The sequence below is a fragment of the Chiloscyllium plagiosum genome, chromosome 12, assembly GCF_004010195.1.
Source record: "Chiloscyllium plagiosum isolate BGI_BamShark_2017 chromosome 12, ASM401019v2, whole genome shotgun sequence".
Classification (NCBI taxonomy): Eukaryota; Metazoa; Chordata; class Chondrichthyes; order Orectolobiformes; family Hemiscylliidae; genus Chiloscyllium; species Chiloscyllium plagiosum.
In genome coordinates this window covers 65,560,134-65,578,228 of record NC_057721.1, presented here as the reverse complement: position 1 = coordinate 65,578,228, position 18,095 = coordinate 65,560,134, and the positions used below count along the sequence as shown (strand labels likewise).

General features: G+C 39.1%; 1 protein-coding gene across 2 annotated transcripts in view; it reads left to right on the top strand.

The window, feature by feature from the left end:
* gart (phosphoribosylglycinamide formyltransferase) overlaps positions 1-17,784 on the top strand; it is a 42,705-nt gene extending 24,921 nt beyond the window's left edge. For both annotated transcript variants that reach the window (XM_043701290.1, XM_043701291.1), the window contains exons 9-22: positions 407-492; positions 629-797; positions 1,967-2,198; positions 3,283-3,377; positions 4,192-4,301; positions 4,421-4,619; positions 5,184-5,435; positions 7,354-7,506; positions 8,579-8,782; positions 11,338-11,481; positions 11,955-12,085; positions 13,083-13,224; positions 15,620-15,735; positions 17,338-17,784. In XM_043701290.1, coding sequence (XP_043557225.1) covers positions 407-492; positions 629-797; positions 1,967-2,198; positions 3,283-3,377; positions 4,192-4,301; positions 4,421-4,619; positions 5,184-5,435; positions 7,354-7,506; positions 8,579-8,782; positions 11,338-11,481; positions 11,955-12,085; positions 13,083-13,224; positions 15,620-15,735; positions 17,338-17,568 — 2,264 coding nt within the window. In that variant the 3' untranslated portion in view covers positions 17,569-17,784. The remainder of the gene's footprint in view (positions 1-406; positions 493-628; positions 798-1,966; positions 2,199-3,282; positions 3,378-4,191; positions 4,302-4,420; positions 4,620-5,183; positions 5,436-7,353; positions 7,507-8,578; positions 8,783-11,337; positions 11,482-11,954; positions 12,086-13,082; positions 13,225-15,619; positions 15,736-17,337) is intronic.
* The last annotated feature ends 311 nt before the right edge of the window (positions 17,785-18,095 follow it).

Here is an 18,095-nt window from a genome sequence, read left to right as displayed (position 1 = left end):
AGGTTGTTGGTGATTCATCAATCCTTGAAGCTTCAGGGCAGTTAACAGGCAACAAACACACATAGTTGATATTCTGATCTGAATAGTCTTTCATAGTGAGTTTCACCTGACACATTTTTCATTCCCTGCTTGTGCCAATGGGTTTTTAACATGTGTAAAGTATTGCAGTGAATCTTGTTGCTGTTTATCTGAGGTAGTTAGTTGGCTTTTCTTAAAAAGCAATGTGTCCGTTTATTTGTGCTTCAAGGTGTGCGGATTTGCACAACTCCATTCTTCAATTAGTATTTATATTTATGAGATAAAGATTTAAAGTGAAATCTGTAAGGTGACCACTGTGAAATGCCAGCATTGTTGAAGTGACAAATCTGCATGAAACAAACCACATTTTTCTCCTTTTATTTTCCAGGGATATTATATGCAGGGTTGATGCTAACCAAAGATGGACCTAAAGTATTGGAGTTTAATTGTCGCTTTGGTGATCCAGAATGTCAGGTAATAATACTGTTATCTTTGTACTGTGTCTGAGGTGTTTACTAAAGCAGGGATCCAGGTTACATAATATAGCTTCATTATGCTTTTTTTTGTTTTATCTGAGGAATCTCATGTTGATTTTTGACTCTATTTTCAGGTCATTCTTCCTTTATTAAACAGTGATTTATATGAAGTAATACAAGCAACTGTGGATGGAAAACTTTCTAGAGCCATGCCATCTTGGCTGGAAAGCAGTGCAGCTGTGACTGTAGTTATGGCCAGTGGTGGTTATCCAGGCAGCTATGCAAAGGGTCATGTGATCACAGGTAGAGTCTCTATGCTGCAGATAAGTTGTGTTAAGACTAATAGAGTGGTGCTCATTACTTTAATAAAATTGTAGTTCTTTTGTGTCAGTAGTGAATTACAGGAATATGTTTGTATTAAAATGCAATGGAATAGACTTGGGGAAAGGTATTCAGTTTTATGCAATCTGTAAATCAGCTGACATGTAAGTGTGTCTGTAATGAGATCACAAAATGCATTTCTTCTTTGCTTATTTGTGAATAAATTTGCTACTGTTTAGAGTCGTGGCACTGTTCAGCTCATCAAGTTCCATGCTCCGTCTCTGTAGAGCAATCCAGTTATGTAAATTTTTACCTTGGGTTTTTTTTCATTAATAAATATACAAATGTCATTGGGCTCACCCCTATTTTAAGATTCAGGAGAATAAGGCAGAAAACGAGCTAAACCAAAGCAGGGGTGACCCCAAACTTCTTTTTGTGAATTTCAACCCCCTTCTATCTTTTTCTGAAGGCTTTGACAACTTCCTATCTAGCTAAACATTCATGACACAGTCCTGATGATGAGTTTGTTAATTAGGATGTGTGTAAGAGGGAGAGGTTGAAGGCCGTATCAAATTGTTTGTTTTAAAAGCCTCGAGGTACCTCCTGTAAAATGTCAGCATGCTGCAGTCAAGGCAGTGATCAATTGAACCATACGGATCAGAAAAGTTGCTGGTTTATGTAAAATATGCTGATCCTGGCTGCTGTATTTGACCTTGATATCCTGCAGCATTAAGGAAAGCAAAATGCTCTAGGGTTCCTATCACTGACAATTACCCAGTAATTTGCTTGATGTGATGTTGGGTACACTAGTTAAACTTGCGATATCCCGTAATCAGTTAGCTTACTGACACTTTGTGTCTCAAGTGAAACACAAACAGTAGCCATTTGGTTTGACACTGGAGGGCTGCTGGAACCTCATTAAACAGTGATCGCCTTCTGGAGGAGTGGAAGGAAGAAATATTGTTGTGAAGAAGAGAAATGAAAGATTGTAAGGAAAGGCAAGACTGAGATGGAGGTGAGTAATTCTAATTTTGAGTTTACATTTAGTGTCAGGACACCAGAATTGAGTGTAGGGCACAACTTCTACAGAAGAACAACAATTGATGAATGGTATTTAATTTTTTTTGACTGAAAACTAGTTTATTTTGCAGGTTTGTCACTTGCGAAGGATATGGGCCTACAAGTGTTCCACGCAGGCACTGCAATGAAGGATGGGAAGGTTGTGACAAGTGGCGGTCGAGTGGTTACAGTAACTGCTGTCAGTAAAGACCTGATTCGGGCAGTGAAAGAAGCAAATAAAGGGGTTGAAACTGTTCAGTTTCAAGCTGCTATTTACAGAAAGGATATTGCCCATCGAGCCATTGCATTCACAGAACAGTCTAGGTTTGTATTGAAATGCTAATCAATCTTTTCCTGATATTTGAATTCTGTTTGAGCATGGGGCGAGGAAGCAATTACTGCTCTTTTCAAATGAGCAAGTGTATTTTAAAATGCCCACTGTTGCTGTGTACAGTACGTTTATCTAATGTCTTACTGCAGTATCATGTGAAATGCAAAAGATTTATAGTGACTGCAGATTGTTTCATGCAGTTCAAATAAGTTCATTAAACCCCCTCAGTGCCTGATCTTATCTCTGAACATGCTTAACCTGGTCTGTGGTTCGATCCCAATCTATGGTGAATAAACTAATCTCTTTGTCAAAGTAGCAATGGAACCACAGCATTAAACAATTGTGCACTATTGCTTCATGGAATAAAAACACTGTGAAAGTATAGAGGGAGAAATCTCTCTGATTACTATTGGTAACTACTACCAGAATAAGTATGTAGTTTTCGTATATATGGATATTTACGTTAGTGGAATGGGTGAGAATATGCAGGTTTTGCTATGAGATTTGTAGGTTCAACCAGCCTGGTGACCTGTGTGCTGTAGTCTGGGGTAATAAGGGGAGATTGGCATTTGTGGTATCAGAAGCAGCAATGCCTATTAAGTCATACCCCATCCTTAACTGTTCTGGCTTATATAAGGAATGCAATTGACTCTTAATTGTCTTGTAGGCAAATAGGGATGGGCAATAAATGCTGTCATATTCAGAGATGCTCCCAATTCCAATGTAGTCTCGCCAATGTCCTATATCACTGAAGCAAAACAACCTTACTTTCATATACAATTCAACATGAGCCAAGTCAGGGCTTGTTTTATCTTTGAAATTGCTGGTCAAATTTGAGAGTTTTATTTTCAAATCTGCCAATGGCTACTATAGCTGTTGTATAAATACAGGTCACTCATCAATCAGTTTGTTACATTAAAGAAGACCCAAAATGTACATGATTGGAATTTGTGCAATAATAACTTTTTGCAATATTTCAAACAGCCTTGAGTTTAACCTGAACTACACTTTGTAAAAACATTCACATCTTTCTGTGTCAGCTGAATGCATCTTTTTCTTCACTACCCCTCTCCACAGAGGACTGACTTACAAAGATAGTGGTGTTGATATTGCAGCTGGGAATGCTTTGGTTCATTCGATAAAACCACTTGCGGCAGCTACCTCCAGACCAGGTGGGCAGGTAGCTACTCTAATTGAATGTAGTACCACTAGTTGTATTAACAATAGATATGTTTGATCTATGTATAAAATACCATTTTTAAGCATAAGATATCATTGGAAGGTAGGCATTAAACAGTAGCATGCTCAAGTACCAGTTATGGAATAGATTCTGATCAGAAAATAACATAAATGAGGAGTTGGTTTTGTTTTATATATAAATTAAATTGCTTGTACTCTAAGGAAACTGTGACTCATATAGGATTATAATATATACTTTAGGATGTGATTATGAAATAGTACAATACTTTGATTGGGCTAAGGTTGGAAAACCGAAAGTAGTTTAGGACGGTTCATTATGGAAAGGGCATTGGGATGATGGTAGGGTGATGTAACTTTGCTAGATAATGTTGAAGGAAGAGTGAAATGAGTTATATTCAACAACTTGGAAGCCCAGAGAAGCAGTGGAAGTTATAAGGGAGTTTAACAGCAGGTTCCAGATTATGAAGCAGCTTTAGGAGTAAGGAGTTGAAAAATATTTCCATAGATCAATGAATTGGGAAACAGAGGAACATAAAGTTACACTGAGTACTAAAACTGTAAAGGCGAGATTAAGAGAATTGTTTTCACTGCAAAGCATGACTTGAATATGGAATGTATTACTGCAAGTGATCATTGAAGCTAAGCTACACTGAGCATTTACAATGGAATTGAATAAGCACTAGTAATTACTGTGATAAAACAAGATTGAGTATGGGGCTAACACTGCGCAGATATAGTGGGCCAAATGGCTTTGAATCTAAAAAATTGTTTCTGTCTAATTCTTAGGCTGTAATGCTGAGCTTGGAGGATTTGCAGGCACTTTTGACCTGAAGGCAGCTGGATACATTGATCCAGTCCTTGTCTCTGGAACTGATGGAGTTGGAACCAAACTTAAGGTGATGTTTACTTTTGTTGCGATTGTAATAGGATTCTAAAAAAATGTAAAGTTTTTGATCCTAAATTTCTTTATTCCTCTATTCCCTTCCCATTCAAATCCCATTTTGACTATGGACAGATTGCCCAGATATGTAATAAGCATGATACATTGGGTCAAGACCTGGTAGCGATGTGTGTAAATGATCTTCTGGCACAAGGGGCAGAACCACTCTTCTTTCTCGACTACTTTTCCTGTGGGACATTGGATGTCGGTGTGGCACAGACAGTGATTGCTGGTATTGCAGAAGCTTGTAAAATGGCTGGATGTGCACTGTTGGGTAAGGCAATACTGTGGCACCAGTACAATTCCCAATGACGCTAATTCTTAAAGTAAGAATATACTCTGAACAGTTTTCTAAGACAATGCATTACAATTACAGTGAGCAAAGCTAAATATTGGGTCTTGTTTTGTGAATGAACTGGGACAGACAGCATATTTAATGGGTGCAACATAATTATAAAATGGTCAAGGTGGCAGCCTGAGCTTTAGTGATATCATGGTTGCCTTGGGCATAACAGAGTTGTTGGTTCACATTCCTTTTTGTGTCTGTTTTTTGCAATATCTCATGCTGCAGATTCCTAGTTTTTTGATTCTCTCACAAGTGAAGACATGTCTTCCACATCTACTTTATCTGACCTATTCAGAGCTTTAAAGACCTCTTATCTGATCATTCTTTTTCAAAAGAAGAATGTCTCTGATAAAGGTGCGATCATTGCAAATTATGCAGGATAAACAATTGGCAGACTGATCGTTTTCTCATTATGATGGTGCCACGTTCTTATTGTGCTGTCATGACCATTTTAACCATGGCAGTTTTATTCTCTTGTTTATTGTTTTGTAGGAGGAGAAACAGCTGAAATGCCAGGCATGTATTCCCCAGGACAGTATGATCTGGCTGGCTTTGCAGTCGGAGCAGTGGAACGTGAACAGCTTCTCCCACAGCTGGAGAGCATCTCTGCAGGTGATACCATCATTGGCATCGCATCGTCTGGCCTCCACAGTAATGGCTTTAGCCTCGTTCGAACCATTTTGGAGAAGTCCTCTTTCCAGTGTTCCTCCCCAGCACCATCAAGCTACGGTTCAAAGACCCTTGGTAAGGTTTCAGAAAAAAAATTAGTTATGAGACCTTCTTAAGATAAGTATGCCTTGAACCTGACTTAAACATTTATTGAGTAATACAGCAAGGAAACAGACCCTTCAGTCCAACCAGTCCATGCCTAACATAATCCCAGACTAAACTAGTCTCACCTGCCTGCTCCTGGCCCATATCTCTCCAAACCTTTCCTATTCATGTACTTATCCAAACGTCTTTTAAACATTGTAAGTTTGCTCGCATTCGGTACTTCCTCAGGAAGTTCATTCCACATGAGAAACATGCTCTGTAAAACAAAAAAATTGCCCCTCCTGTATTTTTTAAATCTCTCTCTTCTCAACTTTTAAAAATATGCCCCCTACTCTTGAAATCCCCCAACCTAGGGAAAAGAGACCTACCATTAACCCTATCACATGAGAATAACATACTATACAGGCAGCAGGCCAATGTTGCCACACTCATGCTTCCCTTTTGAAAGGTAAACAAATATTGCTGTTCTGAGACCAGTACTTGTTTGGTATTGAGGTCAATGCGTTAGAGTAACTCTTGAACATGTCGCTTGATTTGATTACAACCTACATCCAAAAGGAGTAGAATTTATGAACCATATTCCAAAGTGTTTGTTTCATTATTGTGGCTTATGTTTGTGCATGTAACATCTAAATAGATGATTTGCTTTTAATTTCTCAAAGGCAGTGGATGCACCGTCTTGAAGTTCATTTGGTATGAAGGTGGAGGTGGTCTTTAATTGAAACAATCTGTAGTACTACAGATTTTGCTTTAACAATTAGGTTGAAAGTAATTATGCAAAAGAAATGATGGCAAAATAAAAGAAGCTAAACCACCTTCAAAGATTCCATAAATCTGAACAGCAATCCTTTTACAGGACTTGCACCAGGGAGCCTTCTCCTCTCTCACTCTCACACAACTATAGGAATTAATTTTATTGTCGCTTCAATTCGCAGTCTTAAGTATCTGACCACCTCTTCCTGATTCTTCAATTGAGTTGAGTTTAATATACTTTTTAGCTGTGAATAATTCACTTCAGGGTTTTAATCAAACAATTCTGGTCTGGAGCTTTAAAACTGCACTCCTTACATTGAGGTAATCTATTTCTTAACAATTCTAAACTCCCATCTATAGCAGCAACTGTTTTACTCATTCAGTTTCAGCCAAGATTTCTGCAGCTTGAAACAAAAAAGCTTTCTTCAAACTTTAGGGGTTGCCTGATGCCAAAACACAAAATTCCAGATCCTTCTAAAGCATAGTTTTTACTCTGTTCATAAAACTCATGCAATGAAAATAGAAGCCTATTACTCTCCAGAAGTCTTGTACTGTATTTTAAGATAAATCACTATGGCTACAGAAAAATGTACATGTTAATCATTAGACCCTCTCAGACACAGACCAAAAACAATATGCCACTAGTTCAAAGTCTAAACTCTAAAATAAATGAAACTAAAATCAAAATCTACATAACCCACACACCATGCATCACAAAGCTAACCTTACATGAGCAAGCTACAGTTGGCTCTGATATAACATAATGGTTCTGTTCTCGTGCAATCTCGCATTACATGAAAATTACGCAATAGTCGCGCCACTTAAACTAATGGGGCTGGAATTGCGTTATAGTCAATACAGATAAGGAAAGTTTGCATTCTACAAATAAATTCTTCAATCATGTTAACGCCAATTCGCATTGAAGAAATATTCATTATAGCAGAACAAACGTGCATAATAAAAATAGTACTGCTGACCAGTACTGTTACTTTTAAAGCTCGAGTTTTATAACTAGTTCTTAGCCTCCATTGATAGAAAACAAAGGTTCAAGCCATAACGTGAGAGAACAGGCAATTTGCCCCTCTGGGCACTTCTCAGTTTAGGTTTGTAAAATTTATCTTCAACTTTCTTGTAGGAGACATCCTTCTGACACCCACCAGAATTTATGCTAAGGCCTTGTTGCCAATTCTGCGCCTGGGACATGTGAAGGCTTACGCTCACATCACTGGAGGTGGACTGCTGGAGAACATCCCCAGGGTGCTTCCCGAAAAGCTTGGTGTTGCATTAGGTGAGAGCTTTCTTCATATAGTATAGAATGGTGCACCATGGAAAGAATTCATTCACCTTTTCAGTTGCCATGACATTTTGTTCATGATGCAATGCTCTCTTTCAATCCCAATTCTGGATTTGTTTTCAATGTATCATTTGATAAACTTGCTGATGTAATTCTACCTTTGTTCTCTTTACATCAAAATTCGTAATGAGAAAGGGGTTCAAGGCATTTGTAAAAAATATTTGCTAGTCATAAACCAGGGCCTGCTATTCACATTGCAAGTTGAACTTTCATTAGGATGTGAGTGATTTGGATCCCAATCATGGCAGATGCATCTATACCTCATTAAACACCTTCCAGGTACAGGTATGAAAGTTCGCTTTATGCAATTTTATGAAAGACCTACGTTAGTACCTGTTTTTGCGAAACCAAAGAGGATTTTCACTTTTACGAAAATCGGTGATACTTTTTCCCATACAAACCGTGCACCTTTGCTTTAGGCCATTTTCAGCTTACAAAAGGTTTCCTGGGAATGCTCTACTTTCGGATAACGAGGGCTACCTGTAATACCTTCACCATTTTGAGAGATGAGCAAAAGATTCTGGACTTGCAAGGGATTTCTCGGGTACCATGAAAGAATTGTTTTTAAATTCCTCCCATCAACTGAAGCATTAAAATAGAACTGTGCCAATATGACTGATTTTTATTTTGTATACAACACTTGTCACCTAAATATTTAGTAAGACTCCCTTTGTAAATGACAGCCTGTCTTGGGACATAGGTTTATACATACAAGAAATTGGACTGAATGGCTTGAACAGATCTCTGAGTTAGATTTGAGTCTTGGTTTGTGAGATTGTAATCCAACATGATCCAATTGAAAAGACTTGGACTTATGATACAATTAATCATGTTAAATTTTAAGTAATTATTTTTGAAGTAATCTTTTCTTCCTAAGTAATTCACTTATTGATATTACATTCCTGTATTGGGGGAAGGGAATGAGTTAGAAAATTTCTGAATGCCAAAGACATTCAAATCCTTCTCTTTCACTTACAATAATAGTACTTTTATTGTCATTTAAAAGACGCGTCATGTTGGAAGATTCCTGAAATCTTTTCCTGGTTGCAAAGACATGGAGCCCTTTCTGAAGAGGAGGTGGCTCGTACGTTTAACTGTGGAATTGGAGCCGTGCTTATAGTGGACAAAGCGAAAGTTGAAAATGTGCTGCAAAGTGTGCAGAGCCATCACGAGGCATGGGCAATTGGAACAGTTGTGCAGCATAAAACAGGTTACTTCTTATCCTTTAGATGTGTATGAATGGGGAAGGGGAAGACTGTCAAAAATATTGTTTGTTAGAGTCTCTGATATTTAGTTGAATTGCAATTGTAAATTTCGCTGGTGTAACAGGAATTATTTGCCTGCCAAAGCAAAACATTGAAAACAGTGGAAATCTGAAAGAACAGAGAATCCTCAATATTTCACAGGTCATGCAGTATCTGTGGAGGGAAAGAAGCATTAACTTTTCAGACTATCATCCTTCGTAAGAATATCTATGTAGAGATGTATTGTGTTTAAAGCAGATACAGAGAAAGGAACAAAAATGTGATAATGTCAAAGAAGAGATTAAATTACCAAAACGATGATCCAGTAAGACAAAAAGAGATGCTGATGGAAAGAAACAAAACAAAGTTTTGGGGGAGATGTGAATAACGACTGGAATTTATCATTGCCAACATTTAAGGCTACAAAAGTGAGGCATATGGCAATGATGGAATGTTATAAATTGTTGTTTTGAATCCAGAAGACGTAGTGCATTTATCTGCTGAGTAATTTCTCTTTTCTTTTGTTCAAGATCATTTTTACTGAATTCACCATGTACACAGAATAGATGGAGTTTAGCAATTGGATGTTATCAACTATTCAGTTGATTACTGCTAGCAAAATGTACCATTGATGTGGGTCTGAGACATAATAGCAAGATTTTCTTGAATCTGATCTTTTGTATGTTCTAAATGAGACCGTCTCATTCAGCCAGGAGCGAGATGGGATGGTTCCTGGGATGGCAGGGCTGATGTATGAAGATAAACTAGATTGGTTATGATGATTTTCACTGGAGTTTAGATGAAAAGGGGGAATCTCATTGAAGCCTATAAAGTTTGAACAGAACTAGATAAGGTAGATGCATGAAGGATGTTCCCAATCACCGGGAAGTCCAGAACCAGGGGTCACAGTCAAAGGATAAAGGATAAGCCATTTAGGACTAGATGTGGAGAAACCTTCAGACTGTGGTGAGCCTGTGGAATTTACTGCAACAGAAAACAGTCGAGGCCAAAACATTGAATATCTGCAAGGAAGAATTGGATATAGCACTTGAGTCAAAAGGATGAAAGGATATGGGGAGAAAGCAGGAAGAGGCTAGTGAGTTGGATGATCAGCTATGACCAAAGTGAAGGGTTGAAGGGCCAAATGGCCTAATCCTGCTTCTATATTCTATGGTGATTAAGAGTTAATGCCTGGGGTAAGGAGTCAAAGTACCTACTTCTCCTGTAGCCTCAGCTGGACAGCAGCTAGGTATGTAACTTGTGTTGAATTAGTCTGACGTCAGCTAGGATCTCTGGAAGGGGAAGCAAATTAATCAGCAAGTAACACTCCTCCTGAAGGCTGTCTTATGAGTCTTCCTGGCAAGTAGGAGTGTGGATATCAGCTGACAAAGGGTTACATGGAGTTGTGGTGTCCTTCATGCTTGCTGATAGCTACCATGTAGGTTTGCTGCAGGACTGTCATTATTTCTGTGGGCACTTGCTTAGTGAACATTCTCCAGAAAAGTAAAGGTGCGATTCAGAGAGTTTGGTAAGAAATTGAGGTAGAGATCAAAGCAACGCTGCATTTAATATTCATGTCTTATGCTTTTTTCTGTGTCGAATTGCTGGCTAAGTTTAGTTTAGTTTACATAGGGTAGTTCACATGTGGAATGGACTTCCTGAGGAAGTGGTGGTTGCAGGTACAGCTGCAACGTTTAAAAGACACTTGAGTAAGTACATGAATAGGACACATTTGGAGGGAAAGGGGCCAGGAGCAAGCAGGTGGGACTAGTTTAGTTTGGGATTATGTTTGGCATGGACTAGTTGGACCAAACTGTCTTTTCCATGCTCTATGATTGGTTCTTCACGGTGTTCTTTTGTGCTACTGCTCATCATGGTCCATATTTCCAACTGGTGGAGAGATGGAGGGGTGTGGGGAGGGGAGCACAGCTGTCCCTTGAAACAACATTGAACAGAAAATAAAATCTTGCCTTTTTATTAGCGTTGGAGGCTGAGGGGTGACCTCATAGAAGTTTATAAACTTGTGAGAGGTATGGATAGGATAAATAGACAAGGTCTTTTCCCTGTGGTGGGTGAGCCCAAAACCAGAGGGCAAAGGTTTAAGGTGAGGGGAAAGATTTAAAAGGGACCTAAGGGTGAACTTTTTCATGAAAGGGTGATGCGTGTATGGAATGAGCTGCCAGAGGAAGTGGTTGAGGCTAGTAAAGTACAGCATTTAAAAGGCATCTGGATGGGTATATGAATAGGAAGGGTTTAGAGGGTGCTGGCAAATGGGATTAGATTAATTTAGGATACCTGGTCGGCATGGATGAGTTGGACTGAAGGGTCTATAACTAGCAGCCATCTTGACCGTTTCATGTAATGTGGAAAATATTTTATTTGATGTTCTTAGTCCACTTGTTTTGTTCCAAGATGGCACCATTTGTGCATATCAGAATCAAACTAAGCTGATTGAGTATTTTTTTTTTAAAATCTGTTCAAGGATTTCACACTTTTTTTTTCCTTTCTCCTCCACTTTTAGGCTATGAAAAGGTATCAATTAAAAATCTCATGAAAATGCTTCACATAAGCCAGCAGTCTAATCAACGTGCGTCAGGTGATGGTTTATCATGGGATTCCTCACAGACTCGGAAGATGAGAGTGGGTGTTCTCATTTCGGGAACAGGTGGGTTCTTGCATTTTGTTTGTATTTCTCCAGCTCTGATCAGAACTATACGTACTTGGTTTGAAATACTGTTTACTGAAGAAGGAATGTAGATATATTTCCTTAATGAGACACTCCTTTTGTTCATTGATAATACCAAAGTATCTGCTTTTCCATTCTGAAAGCCCTCATTGAGTGTGTGGAAAGAAAGCTAGTGTGTTTTCAGACTATGGGATCTCAGTTCAAAAGGAGAATCAATGTATAGTTTTGACCATTCAGTGATCTTGAATTTGGTATTGATAGATTTCCAACCTATTGGGGTGGACATTGTACACAGAAAAGGTTTGGAATCTGCTTTCACATCTGTTCCTACTTCCACAATCCATGAGTAGCCCAGATCTTCTAGAGAAATCACCAGAGCATTTTCAAGAAGTAGAAGAAGATGGTCTGAACAAGTTGGTTCTTGTTTACATTTTTCTGTGCTTTTTTTTCAGGGACAAACCTTCAAGCCATTATAGAACACACCAAGGATCCTGCGAGCTGTGTGGAAATTGTAATTGTTATCTCCAACAAAACTGGCGTCGAAGGACTGAAGAAAGCAACTCGAGCTGGCATTCCTACACGGGTGAGAGTACCTCAGCCATCTGCTGGGCTGACCAAATACAAATAATAACAAATAAATGTCCCGTGTAAGTAAAATCCCAAGATGCGTGGAGAAGTGTAGGCCCCCAACAGGAGGGACAATATTGTTGAACATGTTGCCGGTAGTTAGTGGTTTACGTTCCATGTTCAATCCAACACTTCAAATTACAATACACCAGTTTGGAACAAACCAGTATTGTAGGTTACAGTGAACAGAGGGAGAGAAATGGTGGATACAAACATGGGTAAATATGATATATACAACATCATTGAGGCATGAGACATGGTTTCAGTATATATACATTGATTAGATTAGATTCCCTACAGTGTGGAAACAGGCCCTTCAGCCCAACAAGTCCACACCGATCCTCTAGAGAGTAACCCACCCAGTCCCATTTCCCTCTGACTAATGCACCTATCACTACGGGCAATTTAGCATGGCCAATTCACCTGGCCTGCACATCTTTGGACTGTGGGAGGAAACCGGAGTACCTGGAGGAAACCCACGCAGACACTGGGAGAATGTGCAAACTCCACACAGGCAGTCGCCCGAGGCTGGACTCGAACCTGGGACCCTGGTGCTGTGAGACAGCAGTACTGAGCCGTGTCAATAAACTTTACACAAATGAAGAGTGTGAGAGAGAATGGATGCAAGAGTATCAAGCAACCACTTTAATTATCCAAATGCAGTGCTAAATAATAGCTCGGATTAACCTTGAAACAGGAACCCATGTACTGATATGTGTAATGTACGAGCTAGTTATTAAATGGTATTGCAAAATTAAATAGCAATTGCAAAACTCAACATGGGTTCTAACTGGCTGGGGAATAGTTCTGAAGTCACATTTGACTTTCAGAAAAAAAAATTGATGCACACTTCCATTTTTGTACATTTCCATTTTTGTACATTACATGACTGGTAAAAGCACTCGCTCATTTTGCCTGATTTGGAGTTTTTTTTTGTTTTTGAAAATTTATAGGTAATTGACCATAAATTGTATGGTAGTCGCTCGGAGTTTGATAGCACTGTTGATCAGGTCCTTCAGGAATTTTCCGTTGAATTGGTCTGTCTCGCAGGATTTATGAGAATTCTCTCTGGTCCCTTCGTCAAGAAGTGGAATGGTAAATATTGATATTTTGTTCCCTTCAGTTGATCTGAACAGTGTGTTAGTAGCGCTATGTCACAAATAAGGAGAGAATCTCTTTATTTCAAAAAAACTTCTCAAAAATCGCAAAGAGAGAGTCATTCTTTTAAGGAAAATGAAGCTGGAATTAAATAATCATGGACTTTTTGAAAAGGCAGGCAGGAAGAAAAGTGGTGAGGTAGCTTCATTAGTACGAGATGGAATAAGCAAGAAATGATCTGGTATCAGAAAATGTTGAATCCATATGGGTAGGTTTTATGCAATAACAAAGGGAAGTAGTTGCAACATGAAAATTGGTGACAATGTGGAATGACTCAAATTGGTGAAGACGTGGACAGTGAAGAAGGCTGTCAAAGGATACAGCAGGATATTGATCAGTTGGAAAGTTGGGCGAGAAATGGCAAATGGAGTTCAATCCGGACAAGTGTGAAGTAAAATTGCAAGAGGAAAGTAAACAGTAAATGGCAGGACCCTGAGGAGCATTAATATACAGGGGGACCTTGGGTGCAAGTGCATAGCTCCTTGCAAGAGCAAGTGGATAAGGTGTTAGAGAAAGCTTATGGCACATTTGCCTTCTTCAATCAGAAGAGGAAATACTGAATATCTTGTAACACATAAAAGTGGATAAATCCCCAGGACCTGATGAAATGTACCCTATAACTCTGTGGGAAGCAATGGAAGTGATTGCTGGGCCCCTTGCTGAGATATTGTATTATCAATACTCACAGGTGAGGTGCCGGAAGACTGGAGGTTGGCTAATGTGGTGCCACTGTTTAAGAAGGGTGGTAAGGACAACCCAGGGAACTATAGACCAGTGAGCCTGACATCAGTGGTAGGCAAGTTGTTGGAGGGAATCCTGAGGGACAGGATGTACATGTATTTGGAAAGTCAAGAATTGATTAGGGAGAGTCAGCAAGGCTTTGTGTGTGTGAAATCATGTCTCTCTAACTTGACTGAGTTTTTTTTCAAGAAGTAACAAATAGGATTGATGAGGGCAGAGCAGTGGACGTGATCTATATGGACTTCAGTAAGTCATTCAACAAGGTTCCCCGTGGGAGACTGGTAAGCAAGGTGAGATTTCACAGCATACAGGGAGAACTCACCATTTGGATGCAGAAGTGGCTCAGTATAGAAGACTAAGGGTAGTGGTGGAGAGTTGTTTTTCAGACTGGAGGCCTGTGACTAGTGAAGTGCCACAAGGAAGCGGAAAGTGAATGAATTATTGCCAAGTTTGTAGATGACACAGAAATAAATGGGAAGGTTAGGAGTAAGGAAGATGGACAGAGTCTCCTGAAGGATATTGACAGGTTAAGTGAGTGGGCAGAAATTTGGCAGCTGGAATAATGTGCAAAATAGGAGGTTATACACTTTGAGTAGATGAGCTGCATATTATTTAAATAAGAAAAGGCTGCAACAGAGAGGGATTTGAGGTCCTCCTGCATAAATCACAGAATGCTAGCCTATGTGTTCAGCAGAAAATAGAAAAAACAAGTGGAACATTGGCATTAATTTATAAGGAATATTGTATAAGGGTAGAAATTTCTTATCAAAATTATATGAGGCAGACCACAGCTGGAATACTGTGAACAGTTTTGTCCCCTTTATCCTGTCCATGGAAGGGTTTTCCAATAATGAGAGGTTGAGTAGGTTAGGCCTGTGCTCATTGGAACTTAAAAAATGCAAGGTGACCTTTTTTGAAATGTACAAGATTCTGAGAGGCTTGACAAAGTAGATACAGAGAGTTTGTTTCCAGTTGTGGGAGAGGACTGGAGGGCATAATCTTAGATTCAGGGGCCACTTATTTAAGACACAGGTGAAGAGGGATTTCTTTTTGGAGAACAATGAATCTCTAACTCTTTTTATTGCAGAGGGCTGTCAAAGCTGAGTTATTTAAAAATACAATAAGCAGACACAGGTCTTTATTCGGGAAGGGAATTTGGAGTTATGGTGATAAAACAGAAAATGTAGCTGGGGGTTATCAGATCAGTCATGATCTCATTGAATGCTGGAATATTGGCCTATTATTTTGTCTCATGGTCTTGTGGACCCATGGTAAAGATCTGTTTTCAACATATTTTGAATTTGAGAGTTGAGCACCAGTTTGATTATTATAGATCTGATACGATTTTGAACACGAGACCGTTACTGGGTGAGTAAACAGTTTTTAGTCCCTAAATTCTTCTCTATTAGGAGTTGTATTTAGACTAAGGTGACTTGCTGCAGTTGTCGTCATGCATTTTAAATAGCTGAAAGCAATTCTTTGCTGAGGAATGTTAAAAATATGGCGAGAAAGGCTCCAAAATTGTAAACAAGTAATTGTCTCTTAAAGACTTCATTAAATAATGTTTTTTTTAAAAAAATCTAACTTCCAGGGAAACTACTGAATATCCATCCATCTCTGCTGCCTTCTTTCAAGGGAGTTAATGCCCACAAACAGGTGCTGCAGGCTGGAGTACGGGTGTCTGGCTGTACTGTGCATTTTGTAGCTGTAAGTATTTTCCTCTAGAGCTTTCAGTTTCTGGTTTCCCTTTTCTGTTTCTCTTTCTCAGGTTTTGGCCCAAATCCCCTCACGACTACACTGCTCTCTTCAAGTGAGGTTTGAACACTGAACACTGACATGAAAGATGTGTGACATTTGACATTCCCAATACAGACAGGATCAATGGGCCATGCTGTTGTTCCAGGGCAGAACTTTTTTTTTGTATCGGATATTTATTACAAGTGCAGTGATTTTATACTGTCCTAACTTTCCAAATTAAAGATATAGTATGGAAGAAAGATTTGCATTTATATAGTATTTTCCATGCCTACTCAATGTCCCAGGCTGCCTCTTACTGCCAATTAAACAAGTTTGAAATTTTGCGTTCTAGTTCTGGCACCACTCCAGATCACCAACATAAATGAGTTGTTGCCCTTGTTTTTGATTTGATTCCTTCTAATTATTTGATGAGGCAAGGCCGATGATGCATCAGTTCTCATGCTTTCTTTCATTGGTTGAGGATTCACCACTTCAGTGCCTTGAAAGATGTTCTTTATTCCCCTTTTTGCTTTCAAAAGCAGATTTGCAGAGAGAACAACTTGCAGAGAAAGGAGAGTAGGAGTAGCAAATTATTAGGGGTTTCTCCATGTAGAAGGTGAGTGACAGATTGATGCTTTCTCTTTGCAGGCTGAATATTTCTGCCATGTTGTTCACATGCACAGTAGCCACCTGTCCAGGAACAACTCTGGTGAACCCCCAATAACTGGTCCTGATTGGCTTTTGAATGAAAAGACTTGGCAAAATTGTCCTGAACACACGGATACAGACATGGTAGCATTCTATCTGCAATGCTTCCTCACTGCTTGAATAAGGCAACATTGTAGATACAGTAACTTAGTCATAGAGATGTACAGCATGAAATCAGACCCTTCAGTCCAACCCGTCCATGCTGACCAGATATCCCAACCCAATCTAGTCCCACCTGCCATCACCCGGCCCATATCCCTCCAAACCCTTCCTATTCATATACCCATCCAAATGCCTCTTAAATGTTGCAATTGTACCAGCCTCCACCACTCCCTCTGGCAGCTCATTCCATACCTGTTCCACCCTCTGTGTGAAAAAGTTGTCCCTTAGGTCTCTTTTTTTTTTAAATATATATCTTTCCCCTCTCACCCTAAACCTATACCCTCTAGTTCTGGACTTCCCGACCCCAGGGAAAAGACTTTGGCTATTTATCCTATCCATGCCCCTCATAATTTTGTAAACCTCTATAAGGTCACCCCTCAGTCTCCAATGCTCCAGGGAAAACAGCCCCAGCCTCTCTCTGTAGCTCAGATCCTCCAACCCCGGCAACATCCTTGTAAATCTTTTCTGAACCCTTTTATGTTCAAACTACATATCTCTTCTTATGGTTTCCTTGGTTCGAATTAGCATTTAATACCATTTTTAGTCTATGGTCCGAATAATATGATCTACCAAACAAGTCACCTATTATGAACTCTCTGCTTTAAAGCCTGTTTTAAAGCCTGTTTTTCTTTCAGGGCTAAATGATCTTGACTTTTCATTTCTCTCCAATAATATTTTGCTCTTTTTTTTTGGTTATTTCAGGAAGAAATTGATGCTGGAGCAATTATTGTGCAGAAAGTTGTACCGGTACTGGTGGGGGATTCTGAAGAGACCTTGTCCGAGAGGGTGAAAGAAGCTGAGCATGTGGCATACCCTGCTGCTATCCAGTTAGTGGCCAGCGGAGCAGTGCGTTTAGGTGAAGATGGCAAAATGTGCTGGAAAGAGCAGAATGCGATTGAAGCCATACAAAATGGGACTTGTTACAAAAATTGAGGGATTTTGGAAGGGGAGAAATGTGAAAGAAATTGAAATCCCTTTTCTTTGATTTGCTTTTTGTCATTGTTGTCCATTACACAACTGTATCTCATGAAGTGGAAAAGTAAAATTCTCCTATGTACTAAAATGTGCTCAAATTAATTTTGTTACTTGAAACCGATTATCCTTAACTAACTGACTTTATCAAATAAAAAGATCTTTTCATAGAAAATACCAGGTAATTGCAGAAAAGTAAAGTAAACAAAGCTTTTATTTTGTTTTCACTTGCTTTGGTAACAAGAAAAACAAGAAAAGATGGAGAAATTTTCGAAGCTCTTATGTGTGTTTGTGGACGTTTACAGGTATCAACATCATTACTCCATCTATTCTTTCTTTTTAATGCCACCGTAATGAGAATTCGTTTTTTATCGAGAGATCATATCTTAGCAATTTTGGATGAAATTTGGGGCATGGTCATGTGAAACAAAGGAGTTTATAAGGTTCAGAAGCTGATTACCAACTGAGCAAGGTAACCCTGTCCTAGC